General features: G+C 48.9%; 10 protein-coding genes across 10 annotated transcripts; 5 read left to right on the top strand and 5 right to left on the bottom strand.

Moving 5' to 3' along the window:
* Nucleotides 1–1,024: 1,024 nt before the first annotated feature.
* SETTUDRAFT_57468 (uncharacterized protein) lies at nt 1,025–1,471 on the top strand (the record flags this gene model as incomplete). The annotated part of the gene is made up of 1 exon (XM_008026967.1): nt 1,025–1,471. A coding segment is annotated over one exon (447 nt), but the record flags the coding sequence as incomplete, so codon positions are not given.
* Nucleotides 1,472–2,617: 1,146 nt separating this feature from the next.
* SETTUDRAFT_89201 (uncharacterized protein) lies at nt 2,618–3,253 on the bottom strand (the record flags this gene model as incomplete). Its single annotated transcript, XM_008027469.1, has 2 exons — nt 2,618–2,768; nt 2,865–3,253. 2 exons carry the CDS (start codon nt 3,251–3,253, stop codon nt 2,618–2,620), a joined length of 540 nt encoding a protein of 179 aa, XP_008025660.1.
* A 273-nt stretch (nt 3,254–3,526) lies between these two features.
* SETTUDRAFT_179015 (uncharacterized protein) lies at nt 3,527–4,343 on the bottom strand (the record flags this gene model as incomplete). Its single annotated transcript, XM_008027468.1, has 4 exons — nt 3,527–3,535; nt 3,561–3,883; nt 3,969–4,156; nt 4,270–4,343. 4 exons carry the CDS (start codon nt 4,341–4,343, stop codon nt 3,527–3,529), a joined length of 594 nt encoding a protein of 197 aa, XP_008025659.1.
* An 863-nt stretch (nt 4,344–5,206) lies between these two features.
* SETTUDRAFT_153912 (uncharacterized protein) lies at nt 5,207–8,544 on the top strand (the record flags this gene model as incomplete). Its single annotated transcript, XM_008027467.1, has 4 exons — nt 5,207–5,447; nt 5,563–8,156; nt 8,206–8,440; nt 8,495–8,544. The coding sequence occupies 4 exons, from the start codon at nt 5,207–5,209 to the stop codon at nt 8,542–8,544; spliced, it is 3,120 nt and encodes a 1,039-aa protein (XP_008025658.1).
* Nucleotides 8,545–9,821: 1,277 nt separating this feature from the next.
* SETTUDRAFT_31481 (uncharacterized protein) lies at nt 9,822–11,221 on the top strand (the record flags this gene model as incomplete). The annotated part of the gene is made up of 2 exons (XM_008026881.1): nt 9,822–10,375; nt 10,432–11,221. The coding sequence occupies 2 exons, from the start codon at nt 9,822–9,824 to the stop codon at nt 11,219–11,221; spliced, it is 1,344 nt and encodes a 447-aa protein (XP_008025072.1).
* Nucleotides 11,222–11,503: 282 nt separating this feature from the next.
* On the bottom strand, nt 11,504–12,613 carry SETTUDRAFT_163213 (uncharacterized protein). The gene is made up of 2 exons (XM_008027466.1): nt 12,434–12,613; nt 11,504–12,378 (listed from the first exon to the last, which is right to left on the bottom strand). Exons 1-2 carry the CDS (start codon nt 12,569–12,571, stop codon nt 11,542–11,544), a joined length of 975 nt encoding a protein of 324 aa, XP_008025657.1. The 5' UTR covers nt 12,572–12,613; the 3' UTR covers nt 11,504–11,541.
* A 397-nt stretch (nt 12,614–13,010) lies between these two features.
* SETTUDRAFT_19723 (uncharacterized protein) lies at nt 13,011–14,213 on the top strand (the record flags this gene model as incomplete). Its single annotated transcript, XM_008026752.1, has 2 exons — nt 13,011–13,234; nt 13,295–14,213. The coding sequence occupies 2 exons, from the start codon at nt 13,011–13,013 to the stop codon at nt 14,211–14,213; spliced, it is 1,143 nt and encodes a 380-aa protein (XP_008024943.1).
* Nucleotides 14,214–14,461: 248 nt separating this feature from the next.
* SETTUDRAFT_19722 (uncharacterized protein) lies at nt 14,462–18,409 on the bottom strand (the record flags this gene model as incomplete). The annotated part of the gene is made up of 3 exons (XM_008026751.1): nt 14,462–15,248; nt 15,303–15,372; nt 18,283–18,409. The coding sequence occupies 3 exons, from the start codon at nt 18,407–18,409 to the stop codon at nt 14,462–14,464; spliced, it is 984 nt and encodes a 327-aa protein (XP_008024942.1).
* Nucleotides 18,410–19,055: 646 nt separating this feature from the next.
* SETTUDRAFT_31477 (uncharacterized protein) lies at nt 19,056–19,980 on the bottom strand (the record flags this gene model as incomplete). The annotated part of the gene is made up of 3 exons (XM_008026880.1): nt 19,056–19,061; nt 19,096–19,530; nt 19,606–19,980. 3 exons carry the CDS (start codon nt 19,978–19,980, stop codon nt 19,056–19,058), a joined length of 816 nt encoding a protein of 271 aa, XP_008025071.1.
* A 6,853-nt stretch (nt 19,981–26,833) lies between these two features.
* Nucleotides 26,834–27,410, top strand: SETTUDRAFT_163211 (uncharacterized protein; the record flags this gene model as incomplete). Its single annotated transcript, XM_008027465.1, has 1 exon — nt 26,834–27,410. A coding segment is annotated over one exon (282 nt), but the record flags the coding sequence as incomplete, so codon positions are not given.
* Nucleotides 27,411–27,955: the final 545 nt, after the last annotated feature.

The following is a 27,955-nucleotide window of genomic DNA, read 5'->3' as shown; positions in this document are numbered from 1 at the left end:
GGGGGGGGGGGCAAAAAGCTAATGGCCAGGCCAAGGGTGCCAAAAAGAAAAGAAGAAAAATGGGGCCGTGGCCGGCGTCTTACTTGGTCTGACGACGAGCCATCATGGACCGACACCTTTTCCGCCACGGCCCTTTCTTGCAGCCAGCTTACCTGCCCACACGAGAGCACAGCGGGACGGATCCCATGGCGGCCGCGTCGTCGTCCAGCTGCTGCCGCAACCGTGACTCGCCGCCGCGAGCCAGAGAGACACAGTCGCAGCGACGTCGCGAGCACGAGCAGGCACACGAGGGGAGAGGCGGCCTAATACTATTAGTAGTAGCACTATCGAGTGGCAGCAGCATGGGCGGCATTGGCGGCGCCCACCAGCTGGGGTTCTCCGCATCTTGCCCATAGCGCTGGGTCATCCGCTCCTTCCCTTCCCTTGCCTTCCCTGCCTGCGCCTGTGCCTAGCCGATATCATCACGCCCCTCTTCGCTGCTGTCGCCGTCGCCGTCGCTCACCCACCGCTGACTCTGCTTACCTACTACTGCTACTACTACTACCACCACCACCGCCACTACTACTACTACTACTACTACTACTACTACTACTACTGTTACTACTACATGCTCTTCTCACCCTCCCCAACGCCCACCGCTGACACGCCACCCCCACCCCCCCGGTTTCCACTCTCCACCCCCAAAGCAGCCGGCCACGCCCGCATTCTCCCTCACCCGCCTGGGTCATGTCCGCCTCTGCGCCCTGACTATGGTCTCGTGACATACGGCACCACTAGATGCTTTGCACGCAGCTAGCCCCAGCCTACAGTGCATGAGCTTGTCCGCCCCAGGATGATGCGAGCCGCCATCGAGCACCCATCGTCATTGTCATCATCATCATCATCATCACCACCACCACCATCACCATCCTTGTCTTCTTCTTCGTCTTCATCGGCTTCGTCTACGCGGCGCCGGACCTTTGGAATCTCAACTGCCCAAGGCCCGGCAACGTGGTGGACCTTCACTCTGCTTCCACCACCAGACATGCGCCTGACCTTCCTACCTAGGCCCCCGCCACCCGCGTCGAGAAAGCGTAGGCGAGCCGTGGCTGATATCGACGGAGAGCACTCGTGTGTGCAAAAGAAGAAGCGCCGCCTTCGACGCTTTCTCATCACATCCCGCCTATCCCCCCAATTCTCCCACCCAGCCTCCAACATTGTGGACCGAGGAAGCTCCAAGATTGCTGTATGGGCCAAGCAAAAGGCTCTCGGACGGAACTGGCTCCCCAAAGCCGCCATACTCAACGGCATCCGGAGACGAAACATCCTGGCCAAGGATGCCTTTGCACTCTCTGCCCGCCTGGCGATTGCACAAGAGAAGGAAGAAGCACAGCTCGAGTTGGCTCGCCTGGAATTCACTCATGGCAGCATCGACACGTACACACGCCCAGTGCTCTCGCGGGACCCCTCCGTGCCACCCACGGCCGCCGTACGAAGTGGTAATCACTTTGTCGTGTCTGGGTCGCCTTCGACGTCTCCGAGCGCATCGAGAAGCCCTTCGCCCACATGGACGAGTCCGGACGAGGCGACGGCATTCTGCTCTCCCAACCAAGCATGGGCTGCTGCTTCTTCACCTGCAAAGGCTCATGCACCGCGCAGAGACTACCTTCCCTTGCCGCCATCGCCACTGGGCATATCCAATTACGACGCCTTCGACACGGAGGAACCCGTCATGGATCTCTATGCTGACCTAGACGACCAAGACGAGCCACTCCCAAGCCCGTTTGACGACCAAGACGAAGACGAAGAGGTGCCTTTCTCGCCTTCTGCCGTCATGGCCCACGCACCCACAACCGTACGTGGTGGCACCACGCATGCTACCAACGAGTATTCCAGCTACAGCGTGCTGGACTACAGGCATATCAATCAAGTGGATGGATTCTGGCCAGACACGACACCAGACATGTCTACTCTGATGGTGTCAGGCCATTCGGCGCCAAAGCGGACAGACTCGTTTGCCACATCGCCCAACTTTGGACCGTGCATGTTGAAGAAGGCGCCATTTCCAGGCACGGGTGCGGGGACCACTGCAGGCCCTGCATCGCCCAACTTTGGACCGTTGGCTCTTGCAGAAGCAAGTTTTAGCCCGGCGGCGACTTCTCCCAACTTTGTCTCGACGACGGCCCCATGTCCTCGGTCGCCAAACCTTGGGCCAGTGCTCATGTCTAGTTTGTTGGCCAAGCAAAAGCGAGTGTGACGACCGACTTTGCATCAGGGCTTTCAGCGTGTGTGGGCACTCATGTTTTTGGAATAGGCTTCATGAGCAAAAAGGCATATAAAACGGGGGGACATGTACTATATCATTTGGCGCGTTACAAAAAGAACAAGAAACAAAAGCAGGCAACCAAAAAGGACTATGATAGAGTGGGAGGCAGTTTGTTCTGGCATAATGCATACTTGTTGTGCACAGTTGTATGGCTATGTGTGGATAGTAGGAGTGGCATGGAGCGGCGTGCAAGAGCAAGAGCAAGAGGATGCAAGACTGTTAAGCGTGGGGCGTGTACTTTGGTCGATAGAAGCGTAATCTGTTTGTTTGCCCTCACAGGCTGTGAGGGCAAATCACGAGACTGGTGGTGTGCTACTCGGTGTGCAGCTTGGAGGCGCGGTCGAGGGCAATATCACACATGGCCTGAATGGCCTCGAGTCTTTCGGCCTTTGCGTCGCCGCGGTCAATGCGGGCGCGCATGTTCTGCATGATCTGGGGTCTGGGGCGGCCGTTGACAAAGACGCTATTGGTTGGTTGGTCAGTCAGTCAGTGGCATTTCTGGCTTTGTTGCATCCAAGTTGTGGGAGAATTTACGTAGACGAAACTTAGGAAAACATACACATATCTTAAGCCAGGAAATTTGGCCTCGTACTCGGCATTCAGGGCGTCGAGCATTCTGCCTTGGTCGTCGTGGCCCGCGTGCAACTGGGCCTGCTCCTTTTGGCTCAGCTCGCTGTCGACCTTTTTGGCGCCCAGGCGTGGATGGGCGCCGAGGATTTGGTCTAGGCGCTGTGCATCCTGGGGCTGGGTGGAGCTGGCGAGGGCGGACAACTGTGCCGTCACGGCCGAGATGAGCGTGGGGTAGTCTGGAAAGGGGGCGGAGCGCAGCACAGGAAGGCTGAGCGAGTGCAGCGTGGATGAGGGCTCGAAGAGGACATCTAGGACCTTGGTGAGGTCGGGCGTGGCGAGGTGGGGGAGTGCGCTGGTGGGTGGGAGCGACGAGGGCATTGTTGGATAGATGGATAGATGGATGGGTGGATGCGGGAAGAGTTCTCAATGTCTTTTTTTTGGTTGTTGTTTCTTTTTGCACTGGTGTCGAGAGGGCTTGTGCGGGAGGCGGACGCTCTCTTGTTTTGCTTGTTCCCGGCGTGCGGGGGGGGGATGATGGTGGACTGAACAGGCAAGGGAAGTTTTTTTGACTTGTGAGGTCATCGGGCGCGACCGTCCGATGAGGGACGTAGGCAGTAGTGGTCCAAGTGCATGAGTGGGTTTTTTTTACCATCAGTATGACTATGGCTATGACTATGGCTATGACTATGGCTATGATTAGTAGCCTTGCTCTGCTTGCTGTGGCTGCGTGGCTGCGTGGCTGCGTGGCGTGCTCTTGGAGGCAGGCCGACTTGTCGTCATGCTCGGCATGGTCAGCATGGCCTCCCTCGTCGGCGGCTTCCTGGATCCAGCTGAGCTTGGGCTGGCGCGACGAGCCGCTCGACGAGGAGCTCGAGGGGGCGGCCGTGTGCAGACTGCATGCCGAGGCGAGGGCGGCATCGCTCAGTTCTTCGGGCGTGGAGATTGGCAGGACAATGTCGTGGGGCGCAAACTTTTCGCTAATGTTGATGAAGTGGACGGCGACACGGGCTGTGGGAAGGCGTGGTCAGCATTGGATTGCAGGCAGGCAGGCAGGCAGGCAGCCATGAGGGATTGGGGGAGGAGGGGCGCGTACCTTGCAGCAGGCGCGAAGTTCCCTCGGGCACATATTTGACCAGGACCTTGCGGCGGCGATAGAGCAAGAGGCCGTAGAGCGGTGACGTCTCGTCGTACTGGGCGACGGCTGCGCGCGCCTCTCCTGCACCGCCGGTCCCCCGCTTGAGCACCTCAACCGCATCCCTGGACGTGTACCTGAGCAGAAACCTAGACGCAACATGTCAGTCGGCAGCGCGCGGCGACAGCGAGGGCGAGGGCGCGCGCGCGAGCGTGCGAGCAAGCGGGCGCGACAAACAGAGAAAGAAATGGGCCTGTCATACCAACCACCGGCCTCGGCGAGGGCGCCCTGATAGGCCTGTGTGACTTCTACATTGTTGAGCCCGTTGAGAGACATGATGGTGCACGACGGGGCCTCGAGGCAGCGGGCGTGCGGGGAGGGGCAGGCTCTCAGAGCCGTGCGTAGTGACAGCGACGAAGTGGGCGTCTCTCGTCTTGCTCTTGGTCGTTGGTCGTCGACGTGCAGCAACGGGGAATCTGAGTATCCAGGAGGTCAAAGCTGGGCCGGGGGGGCGGGGGGTCACCTGGCCGGGGATCCGCGGCGCGAGAATATCAGCAGCGTGCGACACGGGCCATGAGTGCTGCCAACGGCATCGAGGCAGGCGAACGGTTTCAAGAACACTCGGAGGAGAAGAAAAAAAAAACCTGGGCGTGCAATGCGTGGAGCACCTGACGGCGGGCGAGAGGGAGCGCGGTCGAGGGCGAGGGGGGGGGTGGGCGGCATGCGGGTGGGCGTGGAGCTGCCGCGTTTCAGGCACAAGGGCGCCGACAGGGGGCCGCCCATCGCGCAGCAACCAGTCCAGGGACTCTCTCACTCACTGTTCCTCTCTCGCTCTCGCGCTCACCCTACTATAATAATACACCATACTAGACGCACCATGGCCTACTGCTGTGCTCCCTCCCCCCTTCCCCCCTGGACCGTTTGCCGACACAACAAATGGCGCAGGCTCGAGGCAGCGGCGTCGCTGCTGCATGTCGACATGTATGTAGTGCGAACATAGCATGCAGAATGTGTGGATGGAGGTGGATGTAGTGTGTACCTGCGCTATACCCAGGCTGGGACCCATGTGGCATGCAACGCAGGAACACGGCACACAATGCCACCGACAGTAGGAGCTCCTGAGGCGCAAAAGGTCACAGCCAGACGTGTGTGTGTGTGTGTGTGAGCGCCCCTTATCCACGCTTACAACGGCCTGTCAGATGTCACTGGGGCTGGGGTTGGGCTGTGGCTGGCGTACCCCGGGTGCGGGTTGTTTTTGCCCAACCGTGCCCCGTCAACGGGCTGGCGACAGGAACAGGAAGCAACAAGCCGCTGTTGCGCCCGTCATGGTCACGGCCATGGCAGGTGCAGTGGCAGGTGCAGTGGCAGGTGCAGTGGCAGGTGCAGTGGCAGGTGCAGTGGCAGGTGCAGTGGCAGGTGCAGTGGCAGGTGCAGTGGCAGGTGCAGTGGCTTGATCCCCGCGGCAGATGGCGGCTTCCTCATGCGAACACGGCGTTGCCTGAGCAAGAACAAGACGCTGCCACTGCCACTTGCTTGTCCGACGCTGCCAGCGCAGACATACCCACCATCATGGAGCCGTCTCGGGCCAGCACCGACGACCATGTCGCAAGAAACGGCTCCATTGCCTCGCAGGCCGAGACGGTTCCCTTGATGCTCGACGAAAAGGCACTCGGCCACACAATCGCGCCCGAAATCTCTCACGTCACGGTCGAGACGCTCAGCGAGGGTCCCGACACGCCAGAAGACACGCATCTGCCCGACCTGCAGGCCTCGCTCACCGGCTACGACTCGCTATTCGAGGGCGGCCCGGAGCCGAGAAGCTCGTCGCAGACGACGCGCCCAGACTACAACGAGCTGTACGAGCACTACTATGCACAGTACACCAAGCCCAAGGTCAAACTGGGCCCGCGCCCGCGACAGTCGCTCGAGGGCAAGAGGCCCTCCACGTCAGGCAACACGTCACAAGACATGGCAAGACAGGTCTCATCACTCCCGGCAGGCCTGCGCGCAGTAGCGCGAAAGGCGGCCCAGAAGAAGGAGTCCAAGACGTCGTCGTCGTCGTCGGGCCCTGTTCCTGCCATTACCGTTCCCCCGCCCTCCGAGTTGCCCCTGATGCCTGAGATGCCGCATTCTCCCGTGTCGTCGCTATACGCCCCACGCTCGCCCGTGAGCGTCAAGTCAATGCCCGTCTCTGCGTACAAGACCCACCTCCGCGCCACGGGAACCACACAGGAGCGGACGAGGCTGATGAAGGCCCTGGAACTGCGCAAGAAGCAGCAACAGGCGCAGCAGGCCAAAAAGGACATGGCAGATCAAGAGCCGACGGTACGAGACTCGACAGTGTCTGCCGAGACGACTCCCACGGCCCATCATCACCAAGAGGAGCCCGACGCGAGCAAGGAGACGTTGCTGGGTGATGACTTGGCCATGTCCCAACGCGCAAGCACTTCTGGACTGACCTTTGCGGACAATCCTACCGAGACGGACGATTTACACTCGACCGTCTCGATATCATCACCCATCTCCGCCCAAACCCACGGTTCGTCGGGCGCACCATCAACGCGGCCGTCGTCCCTGTCCGAAGACGAGACCGGACTAGAAGCCCCACAAAAGTGCCAGGGTGCCCAAGAGTCCCAAGCTCCTGATCTCCTAGACGAGGAAGAATCCATCACTAGTACACCCACCGTGGTCGCCGAAAGCACCACTTCCTCTCCGCCCCCCGACGCGCCAGACGAACACATCCCACGCCCAGAAATTACCGAGCGGCCGCCCTCGCTTGACGATGCAGACAGCAGCCGGCGGGACACCCTGAGGCCAGCCGACGACGACGACGACAACGACGACCACAGCAGCAGCACGCGGCGCCGCTCGAATCGAGAGTCGACCATATACATGCCCTCAGATGAGGCTTTCCCGTCACAACAGGCACCGGCTACAAAGCGCAACCGAGAATCTATGCTCATGCCCTCTGGGTCGGGCGAGGGCTGGCTTGAATCCAAGGGGAAGCGCCGGGCACTCCTCGACCCACTCCACGTCAGTGCGGAAAACTCCGAGACCGAATACCTGTCCGACGACTCCTTCATGGAGGAACTACAGAGCGCCACGGTACACGAAGCCAAACCAATTTCAGTGTCCAAGTCGCCCATAGTACCCTTCTTCCCACGCAAGTCGCCTTCGCAAGCCGAGGTGTCGACGCCCCCCCGATCAGCATCCTCCAACTACCCTGGTCTCTCGCGACCCTCCCCCGAGCAGCCTGCTGCACGCAAGGTGTCTGGCGGCTGGCCTCCTCCGCCAAAGTCGGACACGGCCGCCCCCAAGAAGATTAATGTTTCGTCGGGCATCTCGCAACGAATAAAGGCGCTGGCAGAGAAGACGAATAGGGAGTCGACTTCGCAAGGGAATGCCGCTGCGGCTACGCTGAGCGCGCCCAGTTCGTCGGTTGCCCAACGCAAGTCTTCCTTCTTTGCCTCGTCACCCCTTGACACGTCGCTGGGTGGGCTGTCTGCCTCGCGCCATGGAAGCACCTTGGTGCGGCCGTCGTCTTCGGCGTCCATGGTCGATAGGAGACCGACAGGCCCCATCAAGTCGACGGTTTACAATGTCCAGCAGGCTCCCGAGAAGCCAGAGTCTGTCCAGGTCACTGCGCGAATTGTTCGTGACGAGCGAAGCATGAACCCCAGCCTGACCATGCCGACGGAGAACACGCCGCTGGAACTCCACCAGAGCCCTCTGATCATTGATCACCAAAAGGCCACCCCCCCACCCAAGAGCCCTACGCCCAGCAAGCAAGACCCGCCCTCTTCTCGCGACACGTCGTCGTCGCATTCGCGCGAGCAAAGTCTGGCGCCCTCGCGGACGTCGTCGGAGAGCACATGGAGGGCGTTTGGCCGCCGCATGAGCGAGTCCAAGTCGTCGGTACACAGCCACGACGGCGAAGAGAAGAAGGAAGAGAAGAAGGAAAAGAAGGAGTCGCGCACGACCAAGATGTTCAAGCGCATGTCTTCGTCCATGTCGTCAATGCCCTGGAAGAGCTCGAGCAGCAGCTTGACGACGGACAACAACATGCAGTCTACGTCGCTGGCATCGCTGCGGGAGCCACCGCCTCCCATGCACGTTGGAGATTTGAACGTGCAGTTCCCCGACACGCTGGTAAGTCTGGAGGTATGTACTTGTCGTGCGGCATGCTAACGGTGCTCAGCTGTGGAAGCGAAGATGGGTCGAGATTGATGCCCTCGGCAATCTCGTGCTCAGCCCGTCCAAGCACAACGAAAAGGGCGTGGTGAAGCGCTTCCACCTCAGCGACTTCCGCACCCCCTATCCGCCCGACCAGGACCGACAAGAACTCCCCAACAGCGTGGTGCTTGATTTCATCGATGGGCGCACGCTGCAATGCGCTTGTGAGACACACATGGGGCAAGCTCAGGTTCTACAGAGTAAGCATGCCGGTGGGAGCCAAGGTTGTGTGACGTCTTTACTAACAGGGATAGTCCTCCGCGAAGCACACGACGCGTGGCTGGCATACAACCAGGCCATGTAGAGCAGAAACGGCACTGACCGCACGCCCCTACGGCACATATACCCTCGTTAGATTTTCTCCTGTCACCCACCCGGCCCGTAGCAAAACCGGCAGCTTTTTCTTGTCACGACGTACGACTACAGCATCAGGCATCACCTCTTTTCCTTGTGTTGGATACAAAATGGTTCTATACACTGGGGCTGTATCGATTTCCTTGCCTACCTGTGGACTCTTCGTACCCTGTTTTAGTTTTTTTTTCTCTTTCTTTTTTAGATCGCCCTTTTCTCCTTGCTTGCGTCTTATCTTGGCCTCTTTTTTCTTTTCTTTCTATCTTATATTTTCCTGCTTGTTTTGTCGAGTGCATACCCGTTTAGCGTTGGATTGTGGAGGGGGTGGGGGTGTGGCCAGTGGGGCAGGCTTGAAGCGTATCTCCTCTTCTTCACCCGCCGTCTTTTCTCTTCTTCTCTGGCACACACTGGATCATTTGTATAATATTTAATGCTGCACCGGCGGCAGTCTTGATGGTGCTGCTTTCCAGGGCGTGGCGAGCATTAGTCAGGACGGCTAGAACCCCCAGAATCAAAGAGCAATGGTCCGTTTGGAAGGGCTGTGCATTTGGAGCGTTGCCTTTTCATTTGCCGTGCGGCGGTTCCCGCCGACTGACACTGACACTGATGTGCCTGTGCCTGTAGACTGATGTGCATGTGCATGTGCATATGAGGGGTTACTGTATGCACATGATGGCGGGCGTGGGCTAGCGGCTCTTGGGCACCAGGGGGGTAAGTAAGCGAGAACGGGCGCTGGCACTGGCACCGGCACTGGCGTCATACATGCATCTTGAATCGATGAATGCGACATGTGCCCGCAAGCAGGACGCTGCCAGTATTGGCCGTGGTCGTGGTAGGACATGTCCATGTGCGCGCGCCTGTGTGTGAGATGCGCAGCGCAATAGGGCCTATTCCTGCCCTCATCTCCCTCCCGGTCTAGCTCTCTCTCTCTCTCTCTCTCTCTCTCTCTCTCTCTCTCTCTCCACCTCTCGCTCTCTTTCCACCTCTCCCTCGCCTGCTCCCTCCCCGCCCTCCTTTTCCCCTCGTTCGACCCAAGTTCGGCTGCTCGCAAACGCCCCCCATTCCCACCGCGCATCCTGCCTGCAGCTCCAGCGCGTCACTCGGCTTTCGGCGCACTCACCAAGAAAGAACAGCATCCCGCGGCGCACAAGTGCAATAAGCAACCACCCTCGGGTGCCGCCCGCGCGCCACCCCCCCGACCCCCCCCTCTCGTCCTTCTCTCTGTCCACCATGCCCGCCTCGTCATTTATGCACCCTTTTGCTTCGCCCAACGCTATCCCGCCCCGCACCAGCTCCACGGGTATTCCAAATCCCAACACGGCCGCTACGAGCACCCTCAAACAGCCGTCCAGAACAAGCGTCCTGCGCCCACTGAGCGAGATTGACTGGTTGGGCCAGAGCAAGAAGAGCAAGACGAGCCACGCTGGCGAGCCGCTGAATACCCACCCACCCCACCAGAACCCGCCGTCCATGGCGTCCAACATGTCGACCCCGACCAACACCGACGCCCCTCTCGAGTCCAGCACAAACTACCCCACGCCCCTGTCCCCGCCCTTGGAGTCGACCAAAGGTATAGGCGAAGAGCTCATCTACGGAAATGGCGTCGCCTGGACAGAGGAGAAGGAGCGTATACTATTAGGCCCCTACGACTACTTGTATGGACATCCCGGCAAAGATATCCGCAGCCAGTGCATTGCTGCCTTTAACCAGTGGCTCAAGGTGCCGCCAGAGCGATTGGACGTCATTACAAACGTCGTGGGCATGTTGCATACCTCGAGTCTGCTGTGCGTTGTTGCCCCCGTCCATATCCAAGACGCATAGCTAATTGTTTTTCTCTCAGCGTCGACGACGTGGAAGACTCGTCTCTCCTCCGCCGTGGCATCCCCGTCGCCCACGCCATATTCGGCACCCCGCAAACCATCAACTCGGCCAACTACGTCTATTTCCGCGCACTCGCCCTCCTGCTCTCCATGAACAATCCCAGGCTCATTGAAATCTTCACCGAGGAGCTGCTGAACCTGCACAGAGGACAGGGCATGGACTTGTACTGGAGAGACACTCTGACGTGTCCGAGCGAAGTAGACTACCTGGAAATGGTTGGCAACAAGACGGGCGGCTTATTTCGTCTTGCCATCAAGCTCATGCAAGCTGAGTCTCAAGTAGAAATGTATGTGTCTCCCTGCATCTCACAACAACGACCACCTCAGCCTAACCAGCTCCGAAACAGCGACTGCACCCCACTTGTCTCCACAATCGGCCTCCTCTTCCAGATCCTCGACGACCACCTCAACCTCTCGCCCACATCAGGCTACTCAACCCTCAAGGGCCTGTGCGAAGACCTCACAGAAGGCAAATTCTCCTTTCCCGTTATCCACGCCATACGCGCCGATCCCTCAAACCAAATCTTGATCAACATTCTCAAGCAAAAAACGACGGACGATCAGGTGAAGAGCTATGCACTGGGGTATATGGAGAGCAAGGGCAGTTTTGAGTACAGCAAGGGCGTCATTGCCGAGTTGAGGGCCAAAACGGACGAGCACGTGAGCAGGATTGAGGCAATATTGGGCGACGAGGGACGGGGTGGTGCTGACGCACTGAGGGCCATGCTGGAGAGATTGGTGTTGAGATGAGCCATGTTTGATTCTTCTCATGTGACTTGTTGTCATGGATTTCTTCTTTTTCTCTTCTCAATACCTGCATGCATCATGGGCGCCATACGGCGGCGATTACGGCTTTTTATGGAGACAAAATGTGTATGTCAAACTCATGTTTTCTTGATTTCGACGAGGGAGGGATGCTAACAAGGTGATGGACTGCAGCTATAAACATTACACATTCTGAACCTTTGACCCGGGTGGGATCAGGACAGAATAATTCATTAATCGTCTCTCTCTCTCTCCCTCTCTCTCCCCCACCAGCCAAGTCCCTATTCCGCCCTGATGTTATTCTTCTATTTCTTCTTGCTACCCCCAGACGGCGCCATGAGTTTCTGTCGATGCTTATCCAGACACTTCCTCAACGCCTCCTTGAATCTGGCTTCCCTGTCCTCATAGCCATCCTCGACACTAGCATTGATATTGCGTCCCCACCTGTGGCCTTGGAAGCAATCTTCGCCAAGGTGCAAGACATCCAACGCAGCATCTGCTTTTCCTTTTGCGGCACCCACGGCTTCGAGCCAGGGAAACGCATCGCGGTACAGTTGGCCTGCGCCGTCATCGGCAACGCGGTACCCACCCATGTGCGTATTGATGTGGAAAGCAGATAGATTGGTGGCCCAGGCCAGCACGGCAAAACACGAATGGTTATATCCTTTCATGCCGCGGCCTTCGGCGAAGCTGAGCAGACGGAGCCGCTTGAGGTGCTTTGCGCGTGCAGGCCCTATATTGAGTAGGAACGAGTAGAGAGCGAAGCTGTCTGCAAATACAAACTCGTTGCCGTACAACATGTCGACGGCCTCGAGGTGGATTTGCCTGTTGACTGCAAGGAGTGAGGGGACAAGCGGAACAACAGGCGTCATGGACGGCTCCTCGTCGCATGCGAGCAACTGGTTGTTGAGACGTCGAGACGCCCAGACGTTGTCACTTTTCGATGCCTGGGCCATCAACGACGCTGATATGCGTCCGACGGTGCGCCGTCTGTGCTTGAATGTGCCCAGGAGATTGATGCCAAAGTCGTCGCAGAGCGTGTATTCATAGATTGTGTTGCGGATCTCGGCAGGGAGTTGCAGAAATGGAAAAATGCTCTGCTTGGCAAGGGGCCGGCTTCTCCATGCTTTGGCTTTGGGCTTCTGCGGGAGAGCAATTAGTTGACGAGGCCGTGGCGCACGGCGTGGTGCAGCGAACCTTTGCTGGCGGGCTGGCAAAGTCAGATTCTGTGTCCGAGTAGTCGAGCTCGTCCAGACGGTATGCCACTTGGGTTCTCTTGCGCTTTGAGTACCGACCAGACGCAAATGTCTCGGCACATGCTGTGGCATCCGACATTGCGAATCGTATACGTCTCTGGTAATCAATTCAGCTGTACAGAAGGTATGGAGGGGCCGAGGAAGTGAAGGTGGCTGCGCTTGGAAGTGAGTGCGTCTCTCGCGCACTTTAATACATGAGACGTCGTCACGGTGGCAGAGTCGGCTGCAGCCCGTTCTGGCAGTAGTCTAGGCGGCAGCGAGGCTAAGCGAAGGTCGGCAAGGCATCAACTCGGCGGCCTGAGCAGCCCAAGCTGACTTGGAGCAGAGCAGAGCCGACTGGCGCCTGCGCGTATGCCGAGTTTGCGCTGTTGAGGTTTGGACGCTGGAGGGCGAAAGGTGCATGGGTGGTGCATCGAGCGTCGTGGTGGTAAACCAATTGCGTCACTGCAAGCGCTTAGTCATCACACAACCCTCTAACCGGAACGAGAGGGCAAATTGATTCTCTGCATCTTAGCAACATGTCCTCGATACAGTCCCTGACGTCCTTCAGGCTCCATCTGCCTCCCAGCTGCATCGAGTTCTTTCCGCTTAACCCGCAGTATGCCGTCATTGGCACGTACAATCTTGAAAACCCCGACGACAAAGAAGCCGCTGGAAGCGCACCCCACGATGGCAAAGTCAGTGCCAAGAACCAGCAGCGCAACGGCAGTTTGATCTTGGTCAAGATAGATGGCGACAATGTGTATGTCCAGTGTATTTGCAACTCACTGCTTGCGTTTTCCGCGCTGACTAGCCCCACAAGCAACATTGTCCGAACCCTGGCCACCCCATCGGCCGTCCTGGACATCCACTTCCTGACGCACGTCACCAGCTCAAACTTTGGCGTGGCAACGTCGACCGGGGCTTTCTCCATCTACGAGCTGCAGTCGTGGCAGAGAAACCCTCATATCAGCCACATCAAGACCATTCAATACTTTCCCGAGGATATACTCATCACTGCCTTTTCGTGGCATCCAGAGTCCTTCATGGTCGGCATGACACTCTCAAACGGACAAGTATGCCTTGGTGTAATCGACTCTGAGAGCCAAGATGATGCCCCTACTAAGCTCCAAGTTGCCTCGCATGATCTGGAAGCTTGGACTCTAGCCTTCCTCCCTGATGGCTCTGGAATCCTTTCTGGGGGTGACGATAGCGCGCTCCGCTTTGCTGAACTGTCTGACGGCTCAGGAGGAAGCGTGCCTTGGATGGACGGGAAAATCCATGGAGCGGGTGTCACTGCTATCCTTCCTGTACATCTAGATAGCCAGGGTTGCCTGCTTGTCACTGGTAGCTACGACGACCACATTAGGATTGTTCACGTGCCTATATCTGGTCGCAGGCAGGTCCTTGCAGACACTAACCTTGGAGGCGGAGTGTGGCGCCTCAAGCTCCTTGATCGGAATCCTAAGCTGCCGGCCCATCACCGAGTGGAGAAGTGGCGGTCAGAACCTCCTCCAGAAGCTATCCTGCTACTTGTCAGCTGTATGCATGCTGGAGCTAAAATCGTGAAGCTTACCAAGAATGCATCCAAGGATTGGCAAATCGAGGTCCTGGCCAAGTTTGAGGAACACGAGAGCATGAATTATGGAAGCGATTGCCAGCCAGATGTCAATAGCCAAGGCCAGCGGACGTTCATATCTACCAGCTTCTATGATCGCCGATTGTGCCTATGGAGATATTAAGCAATCAGATAGCAAATGCATGTCATCTGCTCCACTTCATACTCCAGTCTTTACATATACCCGATTTCTGACCATCTAGTCCATTGTCACATCATCTTTTTGAAGCAAGTTCACGGGATATTTCTTTATGCGCGGGGCATGAGGTAGTATAATCACATTGAAATGGAGTAATGACAATGTCGTGTGCTAGCAATACAATACAGGTAAGCAAATAATCACGAGCCATCAAGGCTGACAAAGAAAAATAATCAAAGACACTGGTTTGACATTGAGACCGCCGAAGGGCCTGGGACATCATGATTGTCAAGAGGAAAATCAAAACTCATTCCAAAACTCGACCCATCGGAAACAAATGTATTGGGACTGGTCCTAGTTCTCAACTCGCCATTACCCACCAATTTCGGACTATCTACCGCCTGTTGAACAGGAGGAGATTGAAGCTGGCTCTGTGTAGCCGGGACATCGCAAAATTCTAGAGGAGCCGGCGCCATATGAAAGATAGCTCCAGACTCGTAGACGCGAATGTGTTCGCGAGAGGGATCGAGGACATTTGTCGTTACCGCTTCATAATCGACCGCGTTGTTGATCGGCTTGACCACAAGCTTTTTGAGCTGGTACCTCCTGTACAGAGCCCCGTTCTCATCGCAGAAATCGCCCACATTGTTGAAGCCAATCTGGCGTGGCTCCACGCGCAGGTACGCAGATGCATCATCGCCGTAGAGTTGCTCTACGGTTAGTGGCATTCCAGTTGATTTAATTGGCGGCCATGGCAGCCAGGCGTGTCCGGGAACCAGTTGCTGCTCTATATCAGAGACTTCTTGCCTTGACCAGGAGGAATCGTGAGAAACAATTTGCATGTGGAAGCCACATTTGGTGCGGTAGTGGCCTTGGCACGGCTGGTTCTCCCACCATCGAAGCAGACTCATGTAGGCCTCGTATTCGTGATTCAACAGCTTGAGCCTCTCCTGCTCAAGCTGTATTTGCAGTCTATGTTCGGTCTTGTAGTTCTTGGTCTTGGAGTATTTGCCCACCATTCTGCGGTATGTTAGACACGTGCTTTATGTTGAGAGTTGGGATCATCCTACTTACTTGAAGATGTTGTCGAAAGAGACCAATCTAGTTTTGAAGGCGGGAATGAGGATGTTTGAGGAATATGTATCTGTACCGTGTCTAACCTCAGCGTGTGTGCGTTGAATGAATAAAGAACAAGGCAGGAGATCAGTATGCCTCCTCTTATACTAAAGCGAAACGGCGAATCTTACAACGACAAGAAATCATTGATTCGATTGGCTCAAAAACACATCGAATCATGTTTGACACAGGCGCCCATTACATCGCTTCATTCTTGAGAGCCTGTGGTTGCTTGTCAAGATCATTGGAAGAAGCGGGTCCATCATCCTCTGACGTATTGCAAGATAGCCCATTGGCGCTTTAATGTCTATAAATACTTCAATGACCAAGCTGTGGATATGCAAGGCAGCACACTGGATAAAAGTTGGACGTAATTGGAAAATTCGATCTCGTTGTCAATGACAACGATCTAGGCTTTGCCCACTCACACGCTGATATTAACGACTAGAACTTTCTGCACCGCAATCTTCAAGCCGAGTTACTGTAATGGCAGTTAGCCTCTGCTAGCAGGTGCGAGACGACGATATTTGGATCAATACCTTTCCCTCCTTCGTCTATGGCTACTCTGGAGGCATTTCAGGGAATGAACAGCTGGTCGGAACACAGTGCCTTTGATTTCGACACGATAATGACTTTCAGCAGCTTTTGTGGCATTACAATTCATTCAGTTTGGCTGACTGTCACAATAGGATAACAATGCATATGTTGTTGCTAATACGTGTTACCAAGTATGTATGATAGGAGCTAACAAAATAGCTGTCGTCGGCGTCAGAGACATATTCATAACTTTTCTCCATCTTGTTCTTACTATTCCCTCAATCACCAACTGAGGCTCCGAGCACTAGGCCTCACTAGCAAACTCAACAGACACCGTGCGCAAGAATAAAATTGTGTCATGTTAGACGGAACAGTTGTAGTCAGGAATTTAGCGAACGAAAACATACGATGACACTAATCTAAGATAACCAGCCACGTCCCTCAATGCGCGCTTGATTGGCGTTGTGGTAACGAGTCATATCTAGAGTCACCATACGTACCATAGTTTGACAACTGCTTTAGTCATCAGCGGAGCTGTCGAAGCTTTGATAAATTTTCTCAGTGGTCCTTTGGCAGCTTGGTGGGGCAGAGTAGAGTTGGATTCGGTGGGACTGCCGCTAGAGCTGGTGCTTGATAGATGCAGTGAACAACCTTAAGAAAGGAAAAATCAATGCCTCTTGCAATGTAGTACCACGCTACCTCAAGTGTTGTACAGTATGTCAATGACCTATCGCACCCTACCTATAAACTATCTCATATTCAAGTGACTGTTCATGTGAGAATTGATACTGTTTACAGTGCTTGTTACAAACCCGCACTTAGTAATATAGTTTCTAGTCGTTGAGTGTGCTGCACGAGCTCGGCTTTTGTGCACATAGGCAAGTCATCACTACTACTTAATAATCTAATAGGTTAAAAAGGTGCCTGTGCTTTAGCTATTTGAACAAAGCGGCCTCTTCCACCACCTTTGCAAGGAACAGGCGGTGAATCTGGCCCATAAGACCCCGCAGGCAGCGTCCATCTGAAAGTACCTCGATTTGCGCAACTCTGAAACAGCTTTGTTGAACACTATTAATTCAAGTTAGAATTCGAGTGTCTGATATGCCTTTCCAAACGTGAGTCTCTTACGCAAGCGGCTACATCGCCAGGTTTACCGCAGTAAGCTTCAATGTCTGTACCTGGTTGCAAGCAGCAGGCGACTTGTGCGAGGGCCGCTGGGGCGAGAGCTAGTGCAAAGCTGATAATAACAGAGAGGAACTTCATAGTCGCGAGGGCCTTGATGTTGGCAGGAAGATAGATGTTCTTCAACTTAATAGCGCCAAGATCGGCTGCTATCCAATGCTTAATATATTGGAGTTGATGATAGAACAACTTTGTCCTGCTATATATACGTTTCTCTCAACTATATCCTCTCTCCCTGGTCATACTCAACATGTACTATGCTAGATCGGTAAAGACTGTTAGGTTAATACGATTTTGTATTTGGAGTTATTATACAGCTACACATCGTATTTAGTCCCTGGCTATATTGCGGCTTGAACAGTTCCAACTACGAGCTCATAACATCAGCGTGATTACGACCCGTAGTTCTACCGTATTACGTCCTGTCGCACACGCAGTATCTAGTATTATGTTATGCAACGTAAAGTGTAGGAGATACTAAATAGTGTAATTACTTGTCCTTAGGTATGAATTACTTTTATAAAGCAACACATTTATACATAGAACAGAAAGCGGATAGGTAGATAAAGCCACACAGAGATAAGAAACGTAGGATTGAACTTCGTATTCAGGATCCAAGCCAAAGTTGCCGTGTACGCGTAATCAGCACCCGAGCGTCGTGAAAATTGTATAGTCCACCCTCCGCAAGTGCCATATACTGTACAAAGCACGTATCTAATAGGTGAGAGTTAGGCACAGGTAGTCTCACGGCTCACCGCTATCTAACTGAACTGGTGAGGGATTATTTGTAAACTGCCATAGAAGTACAAGCCGCTATAGCTACTAGTTGACAGTCCCACATATACATCAAGTAGCAGCTGCGATAGCTACTGTTGAAGGGTTTATAGTAGTAGGCAACCTCCGCTGTCCTAGTAGGTCGCTTTTGTGGTAAAAGGGTAACGACTAGAATAAAAGCTAAAGCTGCACCCCTTTTCAGCACCGATCCGGGCGGTAGGAATGTTTGTATACGTCATTTTCTCTTCAGGAGAATTTGCTCCTATGTGAAGGCGCCCTTGGTGACCAACAGTGTCACTGTCTCTTTGTAGCCTCAGTTGAAGCCGCCTGGAGTGCTTTGTCGTAGAATCACCCTAGGCGTTGATGTCCGCGAAGAATCAACAACTACTACCAGGGTTGGATGGCGCTCTAGGGGAACAAGGCGGCAGGCAGCTGTCGGCCTGACCGGAATGGGCCTGACTTGCCATGCCAAACTTGTCATTATACACGGGCCGGTCTTGGGGCATTTTGTCGAACGCTAGCGCAGCCAAAAGCCACGTCCGCTGTTCACGGATGGAGTTGAAGATGTACATGGTTGGAAAAGATGGTATCAGGTTTGAACATACAATGTAGGGATTTCAGTGAGGCTCTTCGAGTATTTGGCGTGATGGTATCAAGCTTTCTTACTGCAGCGATAAAGTTTGCATTCCCTAAGATGATGTAATGAATCCAACGCCTTCACACGAACAGCATGTTGCCAATCTCATCGTGGCTCTGTAGATGTGATAAAAGGACGTAGCCAGAACAATAGAACCAAGATGTAAACCAATAAAAAATTTTAAACTATGACTATAATTTACTTGCTAGACTTTTGTGCTGCCTGAGCTGTAACTTGGATAATGCTGGCTCTACGTATTTTCTGTAGAATTTGACCTTTACTAAGTGAATGGGGTATTTCTAGATTTTGTATCTTACCTTTGCAAATATCTGGACAGTGTCTCCTGGTGACAGACTCCTGACTCAACGGTCTCGTGTAGGGTCTTTAACCTCTCATATGTTTCTATGCTAGCGCAAGTTTCTGCTGGCATGAACACTAAACTGGAGTAAATTTCTATTGTGCCCATGCAGTAGATTTGGTTTTATTCTTTGCACATGTTTGACACTGGCTTCCAGCCAAGAATATGACGAATGGTACGTGCCACCATAAGTTTCGGCATCGTTACTGAATCCTATTGACTATCAGCGCTGTTGATCAACAGCAACATATCATGAGACATACCCTGGTCAAGCTAAATCGTATGGAAAACAATTCCTTTGACACGCCCAATATCCGAGGGAATAGAAAGTTCAGATAGGGATCATCGGGACTGTCTTCATCGACACAAACAACATCGGAACGACTACGTGAGATAACACTGAACTGTGACACGAAGAGCACTGCTGGTGTTTCAGAGAGTACCTCAGAGAGCTGACTAAAGAAGTTCTCGTATTTCCAATGCTGTATCCATACCGAATTGTGATCCCAGATGAGTCCTGGCCGGGCGCCATGATTTAAACGAATTGATATCTTATCAGGTGCCATCAGTCCCAACGCATGATCAAAAGGCCTTTCCCCACTGCTGTGTGCCATATTCGCGTCCGCATCAGGTATTCGGTCGAGGATGTATTCAAGCGAGGAGCCTGAACCGAGTTGCACAATCGAACCAACCCCAAGCTATAGCCTCGTGCGAATTTCGTTCAATGGTATCGTTTCAAAGAACAACCGAGTGAGGCTAGAGTTGAAACTGACATAGTCCACGGGCGTGAATCCATCGGAATTTCTTGCAAACTTGTCTGCGCCCCTTTTGAAGAGCGTAGCCGCATTTTCCTCCAACAATGGATTTTGTGACGCGAACCAAGCAGCTGCGCGTAAAACTGTGTTGCCATTGCTTGATATTGTGTTGCTGTCGGCATGTTCTCTCTCTAGAATCTCAGTGGTTGTTGTACTAGTTTCCACAGCACCGAAGAAAGGTGCAGCGAGAGCTTCATTGCGAAGATCTTTGTTTGCATCATGTCCTAACAAGCAAACAGTCACTTGATCTGACCCGCTGTGACCCGATGGATAGGAGAGAGGGGTTTTACCAGCCCCCCAGTCGGTCCAGTAGTTCTGAGTATTCGGATCCATATTTCTGTCCAACAAGAGCGATGTTATGGCACAGCGCTTACCTCATAGGGACTAGTGCCTTGGCTCCCAGCCTATACTTAGACTGCTGCGAAGCTGCTACTACTATAATTAAGCTTATACACTACTTTGTCTATATACTTATTTTTACTATATTTTCGCTATTAGCATTAAGCTATAGCATTTAGTAGCTACTTTTTTCTAATTTATATTACGTAGTACTTTTATTATTTATGTTACGTAATACTTTTCTTTAAACGTACTATATAATTAAAAATGATATCAGTATTAGTTCTTAGCTTAATTAAAGTTATATATTAAAAGATAAGTACATATCAAAGAATAAACAACCTTATAAACTTTATTTAATTTATAGCTAAACTACTTAATAATAGACTTAAGGTTTATTATTCAGTTAAAACCTTACACGCTAGTATATAGTAACAATTAGTAAATACGAACTTAAAAAAATTAGTATTATTAGTAATTAGTAATATAATTTATAACTTAAAAAGAAAAAATTTAAAGCTTATCTACTTTATTAACAGCGATAACTTTTACGCTACTTTTATTTTTAAGTAAAAGTAAATAAACTAAAAGTAGTAAAAGTAAAAATACTTTATAAGATATAAAAACTAAGTAGTTACTGAAAGTTATAAGTAAACTTTACTAAAAACTAAAAGTAATAGCTAGTAATTAGAATAGTTAAAAACTACTTAGCGCTTTCTTTTTATACTAAAGGTAAAGATAATATAAAACTAACCTAGCTCTAACTTCTTTCTCTCTTGTTAACTTACGTCTTAGCCTATTATACTCTTCTACTTCTTTTAGTATATAGTATATAGTATAAGCCTTTTTTTATTTCCTTATTAACTTAGTAAAATACGTTAAACTCTTATTCTAACTTCTAAGATTATACCTACTACTATAAAAAGACTTACTATCTATATAGTTTAGTTCAAAGTAAGCTAGCCTTTTTAGAGAATAATACTTATATAATAAAAACTATAGAGATGCTAGAGGTGGCCTACATACTAGGGTAGCCCGCTTACTGGTGAAACACGTTAAGTCAAAAAAGTAGTTTACTTTAAATTAAAGTAATTCAAACTAAATTGTATCATACTACAGAGGGGTGACACGAAAAAAACGTCACTCAAAAAGTTGTTATTTTGAAACTTTGATATATAGCTGGAAAAAATAGCTAAAAATAAACGGATTGCAGATATGGAAAGCCCAGATCTCCTAGTTTGGCATAGTGAGCCCACCTCCTGCTTAGTCAGCAGCTCTGAGCGAAGAAAAATTATAGAATATAGGAGACTAAAATAATAAAAATTTCATTTATTGTAAACCAATAGTCCTTACTTAAAAAGGCTTAGTTTTCAGATATGTGATAGTCTATATATAGAAGATCACGTGACATGTTTTTTTCTATTTTTAGCAATCCTCTAGAATTAAATATTTAGTTCTAAAGACAAAGTTACTAGATTAAGTTTAGTGTATTACTAAGCCTGATTAGTCATAATATACTATATATTTGATTCTTTCTATCCTGAATTTCTGGTCTCTTAATTCCTCACTATGGATCCAAAATTTTCAAAATTTGAAGCTGAAGTTGCCCGTTTGTTAAAGGCAAATATAGCCATTAAAAATATATCTATTTTACTTAGTAAGCCACCTAAGGCTATTAGAGACGCTATTTATCGATTTAAAAAAAAAATTAGAAAAGAAAGCTTGAAAGAGTTAGTAGAGGCGGAGTTTCAAAGCTTTCAGAAAGAGATAAAAGATCTATTAATAGAGACTTAACTAAGAGCCCTAAAAAGACAAATCGCCGATTATTAGTTGAGAATGACGTTAATATTTCAATTAGAACTTTACAGCGATTTTTAAAAAGAGAGGGCTATTCTATGAATATTGCAAAGAAAAAATCAATTTTAAACAAAGAAAAAGCTAAAAATGGATTAAAATACGCTAAGGATATGCTGAAAAATCTATCTAATATTGGATTAGATAGGATAATATTTTCAGATGAGTCAGCAATCCAAAGAGGCCGAGGATAGAGTGGAGAACATGTAAGAAAACGCCAAAATAAGCGCCAAGGTCGAGAACAAGTTTCTACAGCCAATAGATGTAAGTTAAAAAAAATCCTAATAGGCTAAAACTATCTATTTTTAGTCTAGTATTCTATTAATATTTCAATCGATTTTTAGCTTGCTTACTAATAGAGTTATAGCTAGAGATATTACTATCCAAGTTTGGGGAGCAATTTGGATAGGTGGTAGATCTGATCTAGTAGTAATTCGGGCTCCAAATTCTTCTCCAAACTTCAATAATCACCAATATATCCGTAAGGTTTAAAACCTTAAGTAAAGCCTAATATAAAACCAGGTAAGTAATATATATATTTTTATATCTAAGAATTAATCTAGCACACCTGATTAAAGAGCTATAAATCCCAAATTCGGATATATTATAGATATAACTAACTACTATCTAGGCTGGAAGTTTCAGCAGGATAACTTCAGAATGCATACTACTGAAAACGTTTTCAGCTGGTTTAAAAGAAATTCAATTGAAGTCTTCCCTCATCCACCTTACAGTCCAGATCTTAATCCAATAGAAAATGTGTGGAGTTTACTTAAAAACCATTTATCTAAAAGATCTAGATCATTTTTAGGCTTAGGTAATAACCAGAAGAGTATAGCGGCTTTTACTAGGGCTATTTTTGAAGAGTGGCAAGCTATTCCACAACAGGATATAGATAATTGTATTTTATCTCTACCTAGGCGTTGGCAAGCTGCAGTAGAAGCTAAGGGCTGGTACACTAAATATTTGCTTCTATTCTTAGCGAGAAATAGATATACTCTAAAAAATCAGACTCTTCTATATATCACGTGATCTGACTAGTAAAGGTATACTATGACAGTCAGAGCTTAGAGATTAAAGATAGATCTTTAATATATATTAGACTTAGACCTTTTTATATAGAAACAATAGAGTAATCTAGATATTTAGTTTAGATTTATTCAAGCTTCTAGTTTGAGGATTTTTGTTCGCTCAGGGCTGCTGACCAAGCAGATAGTGGGTCCACTATGTCAAACTAGGAGATCTTGGCTTTCTAGATCTGCAATCCGTTTATTTTTAGCTATCTTTTCCAGCTATATATTAAAGTTTTAAAATAACAACTTTTTGAGTGACGTTTTTTTCGTGTCACCCCTCTGTATTTGTAACGATGTTACAACTTCGCCAAGTATGGAGCCAATCCCAGAGCCGGATCGGAGGAAGTACCTGCCGCCCTTCATCAGCCATTCGCCCGAGGTCGGATCCGAATTCGGACCCGACTAGGATAGGTATATATTGAGACACTCCCTGTAGCTAGCTCTGTAGACTTTTGATATCCTTTCGTACAAGGCCTATAGGTGGCTTGTTGAATCTAGGCTCTTTGTGATCCCACGCACTCCCATATGCCTCTGAGTGATCCTACGACCGAAACAGATCCGACCTGCCTTACCTGCGCCGTTACAGTATTCAGGCTATTACTAGTTCTACTTTAATAAACTAAACGCGTTAGTTAAGGCCTAGAAGTACTCTTTTGAAGTCTTATCTTCTCTAGATTTTAAGTAAGATCACCTAAACTACTACATCTTTGTAATAGTATTACATAACACCACTATAATGTTTTTTATTAAGTAGAATAATATATTATTCTTTAGACATATTACTATCCTCTATATCCTCTAATTCTACTTAATAAATGCGAAAGTTGTGTCTAATTTAGCTGCAACGCCTGCAGCGCTGTTCACTACGCACCCTCTTCGCAGACGTTGCACCATTATTATAGCTACTACTCTATGCCTTAGCAATCTAATTAGCTATCTAGCTAACTATTTAGGACCCCTTTGCTTATACGTAGCGCCTCTTACAAGTTTTTCGCTTTATTACTTTAGTAATTATAGCTTTAAGGCGATTAAGTTTCTCCTATATTAACACTATATTATAAGCTATCTACTAAACTCCTTTACTTAACTACTGTATCTACTCCTTAAGAGAACTTATAGGAGACCCTCACTAGATTTGCATATAGTTTTGAATAAGCGTAGCCTGCGCCTCCATTTCGCGCGCGTTGCGCAGCGTTTTTAGCTCCTAAGCAGTAGTCTCTTGCGCTAGTAGAGTTGGCGTACGTAGCATAACGTTAAGCTATAATAAAATAACATTATAATTGTGTAGGAAAATTCTAGCACCTTAGAACTCTCTGTAGATATTTTCTAGTGTAATAGCCTTATAATAGGCCTTTTTAAACGCTAGTAAGATGGTTTCTTTACTAATATAGTAGATGTGATTATATGCTAAGACTAAGATAGTATTACTATACGCGCGCTTTAATAGGAAGAAGCAGACTATATTAAGAGGCTATAAGGGGTGCGATAAGTGTGGAGGCATATAGAAGAGGATTATCTTCATCTCTTCGCAGAGATCTTAGAAATCCACTAAGCAGTAGCTCTTATAGCTATTAATAAAAAGCAGCCTATGCGTCCCTACAGGCCGCGCATAGGAATTAAAGTAACAAAGCTAGTTAAGCGCTAGATTGTTGTTTGTCTAGCTAGTAGGACTAACTTAGATTACCTAGTCGCGTAGTAGATCTTCTATAAACTAGGTAGAGATTAGAACCTTACTAGTAAAGATAAGAAACGCTAGAATACACGTGCCTATTACGCTAACGCCTTATATTAGCGTAACCTACTTAAGATTGCTTAGCTAGATCTTCTTTATTCTCCCTAGTTTTTCTAAGCCTATAATAACTAACTATAATAAAATCTTGCCTATAATAAAGCTAGTCTTATTAGATTTATAGATATCTCTATCTACAATTCTATACTTTGTCTTTATATTCTAAACTAGCTTAAACTAGCCCTTAATAAGCGCTAGGTCTTCGTAGAGAGCTTACTAGTGATTATATAGACAGCTCTAGCGCGTACGCAGCTTAGGATTGCGCTAGACAAACCTATTAACCTAGTTCTTGCCCACCTCCTTCCCGCCACGCTCTTGGAGCAGTCTATTGGCCATATCTCGCACGTCGTCTTTCCTATAGGGTAGTCCTCCCTTAGCCTTAACTATTACACGCATAGTAATAGCCTGCTCTTCTAGTTTTGTTAGGCGCCTTACTAGTAGCTCCTAATCGCTTTAAGGGCGCTATCTAGCTTATTAACGCTAGATTATTGTTTGTAGGACGCTATAGGTAGTAGTAGCATGTTGTTTACTCTAAATTGATTTAAAATTGAGATTAGCAATAGCAAGAAATAAATCTACTTTAGTATAAGTTTTTAACGCGTTGCGTTGTTAAGATATTACGCGTTGTTGTTGCAAAGGTAGGATATTATAGGGAAGTGGCTTATATACTAGGGTGGCCTGCTTACTAGTGAAACACGTTATATAAAAACTACTTAAGTATCGCTAAAATAGTAATACTTATGAAAAGATATCATTAATAACTATATTTTCAGCTATAAAAAAACGGTTAGTTAAAGACTTTTCAGCTAGCTTATAGTATATAAGCCTAAAGCCGATATAAAAAAAAGGCTAAGGATTTATCTTAGAATATAATACTACCTACTACCACTATCAAGCTCTTACTTTCCTATTCTTTATCTAAGTTATTAGTAGTATCAACACTTTTTTTCTTCTATATTGATATATATATTGTATTTACTAGTTACCTAATAAGTAAAATCTAATTCTTTTACGCTAAACTATAAGTTATTTCTTTCTTAAATCTATACCTTATCGCTTTTTTGCTTATATAATAGCTAAGCTATTAAAGTTCTAAAATCTTGATTTCTTAAAACACTTTTTTATACTATCATCCCTCTGTAGTACCTGCATTTTATCTAATCTTGCTTGGAAGCAGCCTCCTGGCAGTGTTTACTTGAGGGGCGGATGTGGTGTACTGTTTATCCTGGCCAAAGGACGGATCAGCCGTTACACGGTGAATGATTCTTGGATGTGCTCATTGAGTTGTGGAGCTTACAGCAGATTTGCTGCTCCTTTTCGTTCGACTACCCCCAATGCCACCATCTGCTATTGTATGCTGGCGAATATCATGTTGTCTATCTTTGAGCATGACGCCTCATTCTAGGCTGCTGTTCGTCTTCAACACCCTCTTTACTATCATTCTTCTAATATCACTGGTGGCTCTCGTTTTGGGACATGGATTCAATCACGCCAAGGTCCATCACCATACGAGAACAATCAGGCAAAGACACACAAATAGTATTTATGTTCCAGTAAACAGGACGACGAATCGCCTCCTGGGCTACTCGACTTCGGGCAATGCCGCTGCTCCTGTTGGTGCTGCTCTAGTTCCTTGCGGTACGTTTTACAGTAACAGACAAAAATTGTCCCTTCCTAATATCTTATCCCTTCTAAAATCTATGATTTGTTACAGTGACCTGCTTTTTTTCGACTGGAACTCTATATCTAGGGAGATAGTGTAGGTAGTTTTTTTCCCTTACTTTTTTCCTACACCTAGAGCTAAGGCAAGAGTTTAAATTTCTTTCTTTTCTTAAATAAAGAAATAACGTCAAAGTATAGCGAGTGGCTCAGTAACCTGCATGGACGCGCAATGACCTAGGACGCGCAATGACCCACCCCACCAAACTCAACACCTACACAAAATACCTCATATCTCCACTAATATAGACCTAATTCAGGAAGCGATTAAAGAAATCAAATCGCGCGAACTAGGCGCATCTTTTAGCTATCGCTAAGCTATAAAAAGGTTTAGCATTAGCTATCGTACGCTCGCTTAAAGACACTAAGGCAAAACTCAGCCTCGCGCGCTCGCCCACCTCTCTATCCACCTACAACGCAAAAAGGAGCTTATACAGTACATTAAATCCCTTACTAAAAGGCGTACACCACCTTTATGTCTAATAATACGCTATCTTACGTCATCCTTGCTTAGTAGAGACGTTTTAGAACGCTAGGTTTCTAGGTTCCTCTACAGGAACTCCTCTTATCTTATCTCTCGCTAGCAGAGTCCTATAGACTAGAAGCGTTACAAGGCTAATTTAGCAACTAAGTATCGGTTGTACTTTAAGCTATTACACAATAAAATAAAGGAGTATAATATACAGCCCTCTCACATCTTTAATATAGATAAAAAAGGCTTCTTACTTAGAATCCTTAGAAGGTCTAAAAGGATCTTTAGTAAAAGGCAATATAAAAGAGGAGGAGTTATTTTAAGCCTACAAGATGGCTCTAGAGAGTGGATTATAGTCCTAGCCTATATCTGCTCAGATGGTACACCTCTTTCTCTATCTCTCATCTTTTAGTCAGATGCTAGAGCTCTAAAATCAGCCTAGGTAGAGGCTATTAATCCAAACAAGCACTTAGTCTTTGTTACCTTATCGCCCTCTACATAGACTAACAATAATATAGGCCTAGCTTAGCTTAAAGAGGTCTTTAAAAGAGAGACTGCACGCTACGCCTAAACTAGGTACTAGTTACTCATTATTAATGGCCACTTATCTCATGTAACTATAGATTTTCTAGATTATTGTAACAGCTAACGTCAAAGTATAGCGAGTGGCCGAGAATAGCGAGTGACCGAAAATGCCAAGCCCCCATCAACTTTCACTACTACTCGCGATGTCTCAACAAATTCATTCAAAAAAGTCTTCAAAAGAGTCTCAAGTACAGCTTGCAATTCAGGCTATTAAATGCGACGCGACAATTAACATTCCACGCGCTGCAGCTCTCTACAACGTGCCTGAACGTACCCTAAGACGAAGACTCGCAGGAAAGCCTTCTCGACAAGATTGTTCGCCCAACTCAATGAAACTACTTATAGCAGAAGAGGAGGTGATTGTCAAGAATATTCTTGATCTTAATGCAAGAGGATTTCCGCTGCGCCTTTCTGCTGTCAAAGATCTAGCTAATTCTTTGCTAGCTGCCCGCCACCGCGACCCTGTTCGGCCCTAAC

The sequence above is a fragment of the Exserohilum turcica genome (genome assembly GCF_000359705.1).
Source record: "Exserohilum turcica Et28A unplaced genomic scaffold SETTUscaffold_2, whole genome shotgun sequence".
NCBI classification, from domain to species: domain Eukaryota; kingdom Fungi; phylum Ascomycota; class Dothideomycetes; order Pleosporales; family Pleosporaceae; genus Exserohilum; species Exserohilum turcicum.
The sequence above is the reverse complement of the archived record's forward strand: the minus strand, read 5'-3'. Positions and strand labels throughout refer to the sequence as shown.

Excerpts from the sequence above, each read along its gene's own strand:
- SETTUDRAFT_163213 (XM_008027466.1), bottom strand. The coding sequence starts at position 12,571 with ATGTCGGATGCCACAGCATGTGCCGAGACATTTGCGTCTGGTCGGTAC. Across the intron at positions 12,379-12,433 it reads TTGCCAGCCCGCCAGCAAAG|AAGCCCAAAGCCAAAGCATG; the intron begins GTTCGCTGCACC and ends GCTCTCCCGCAG.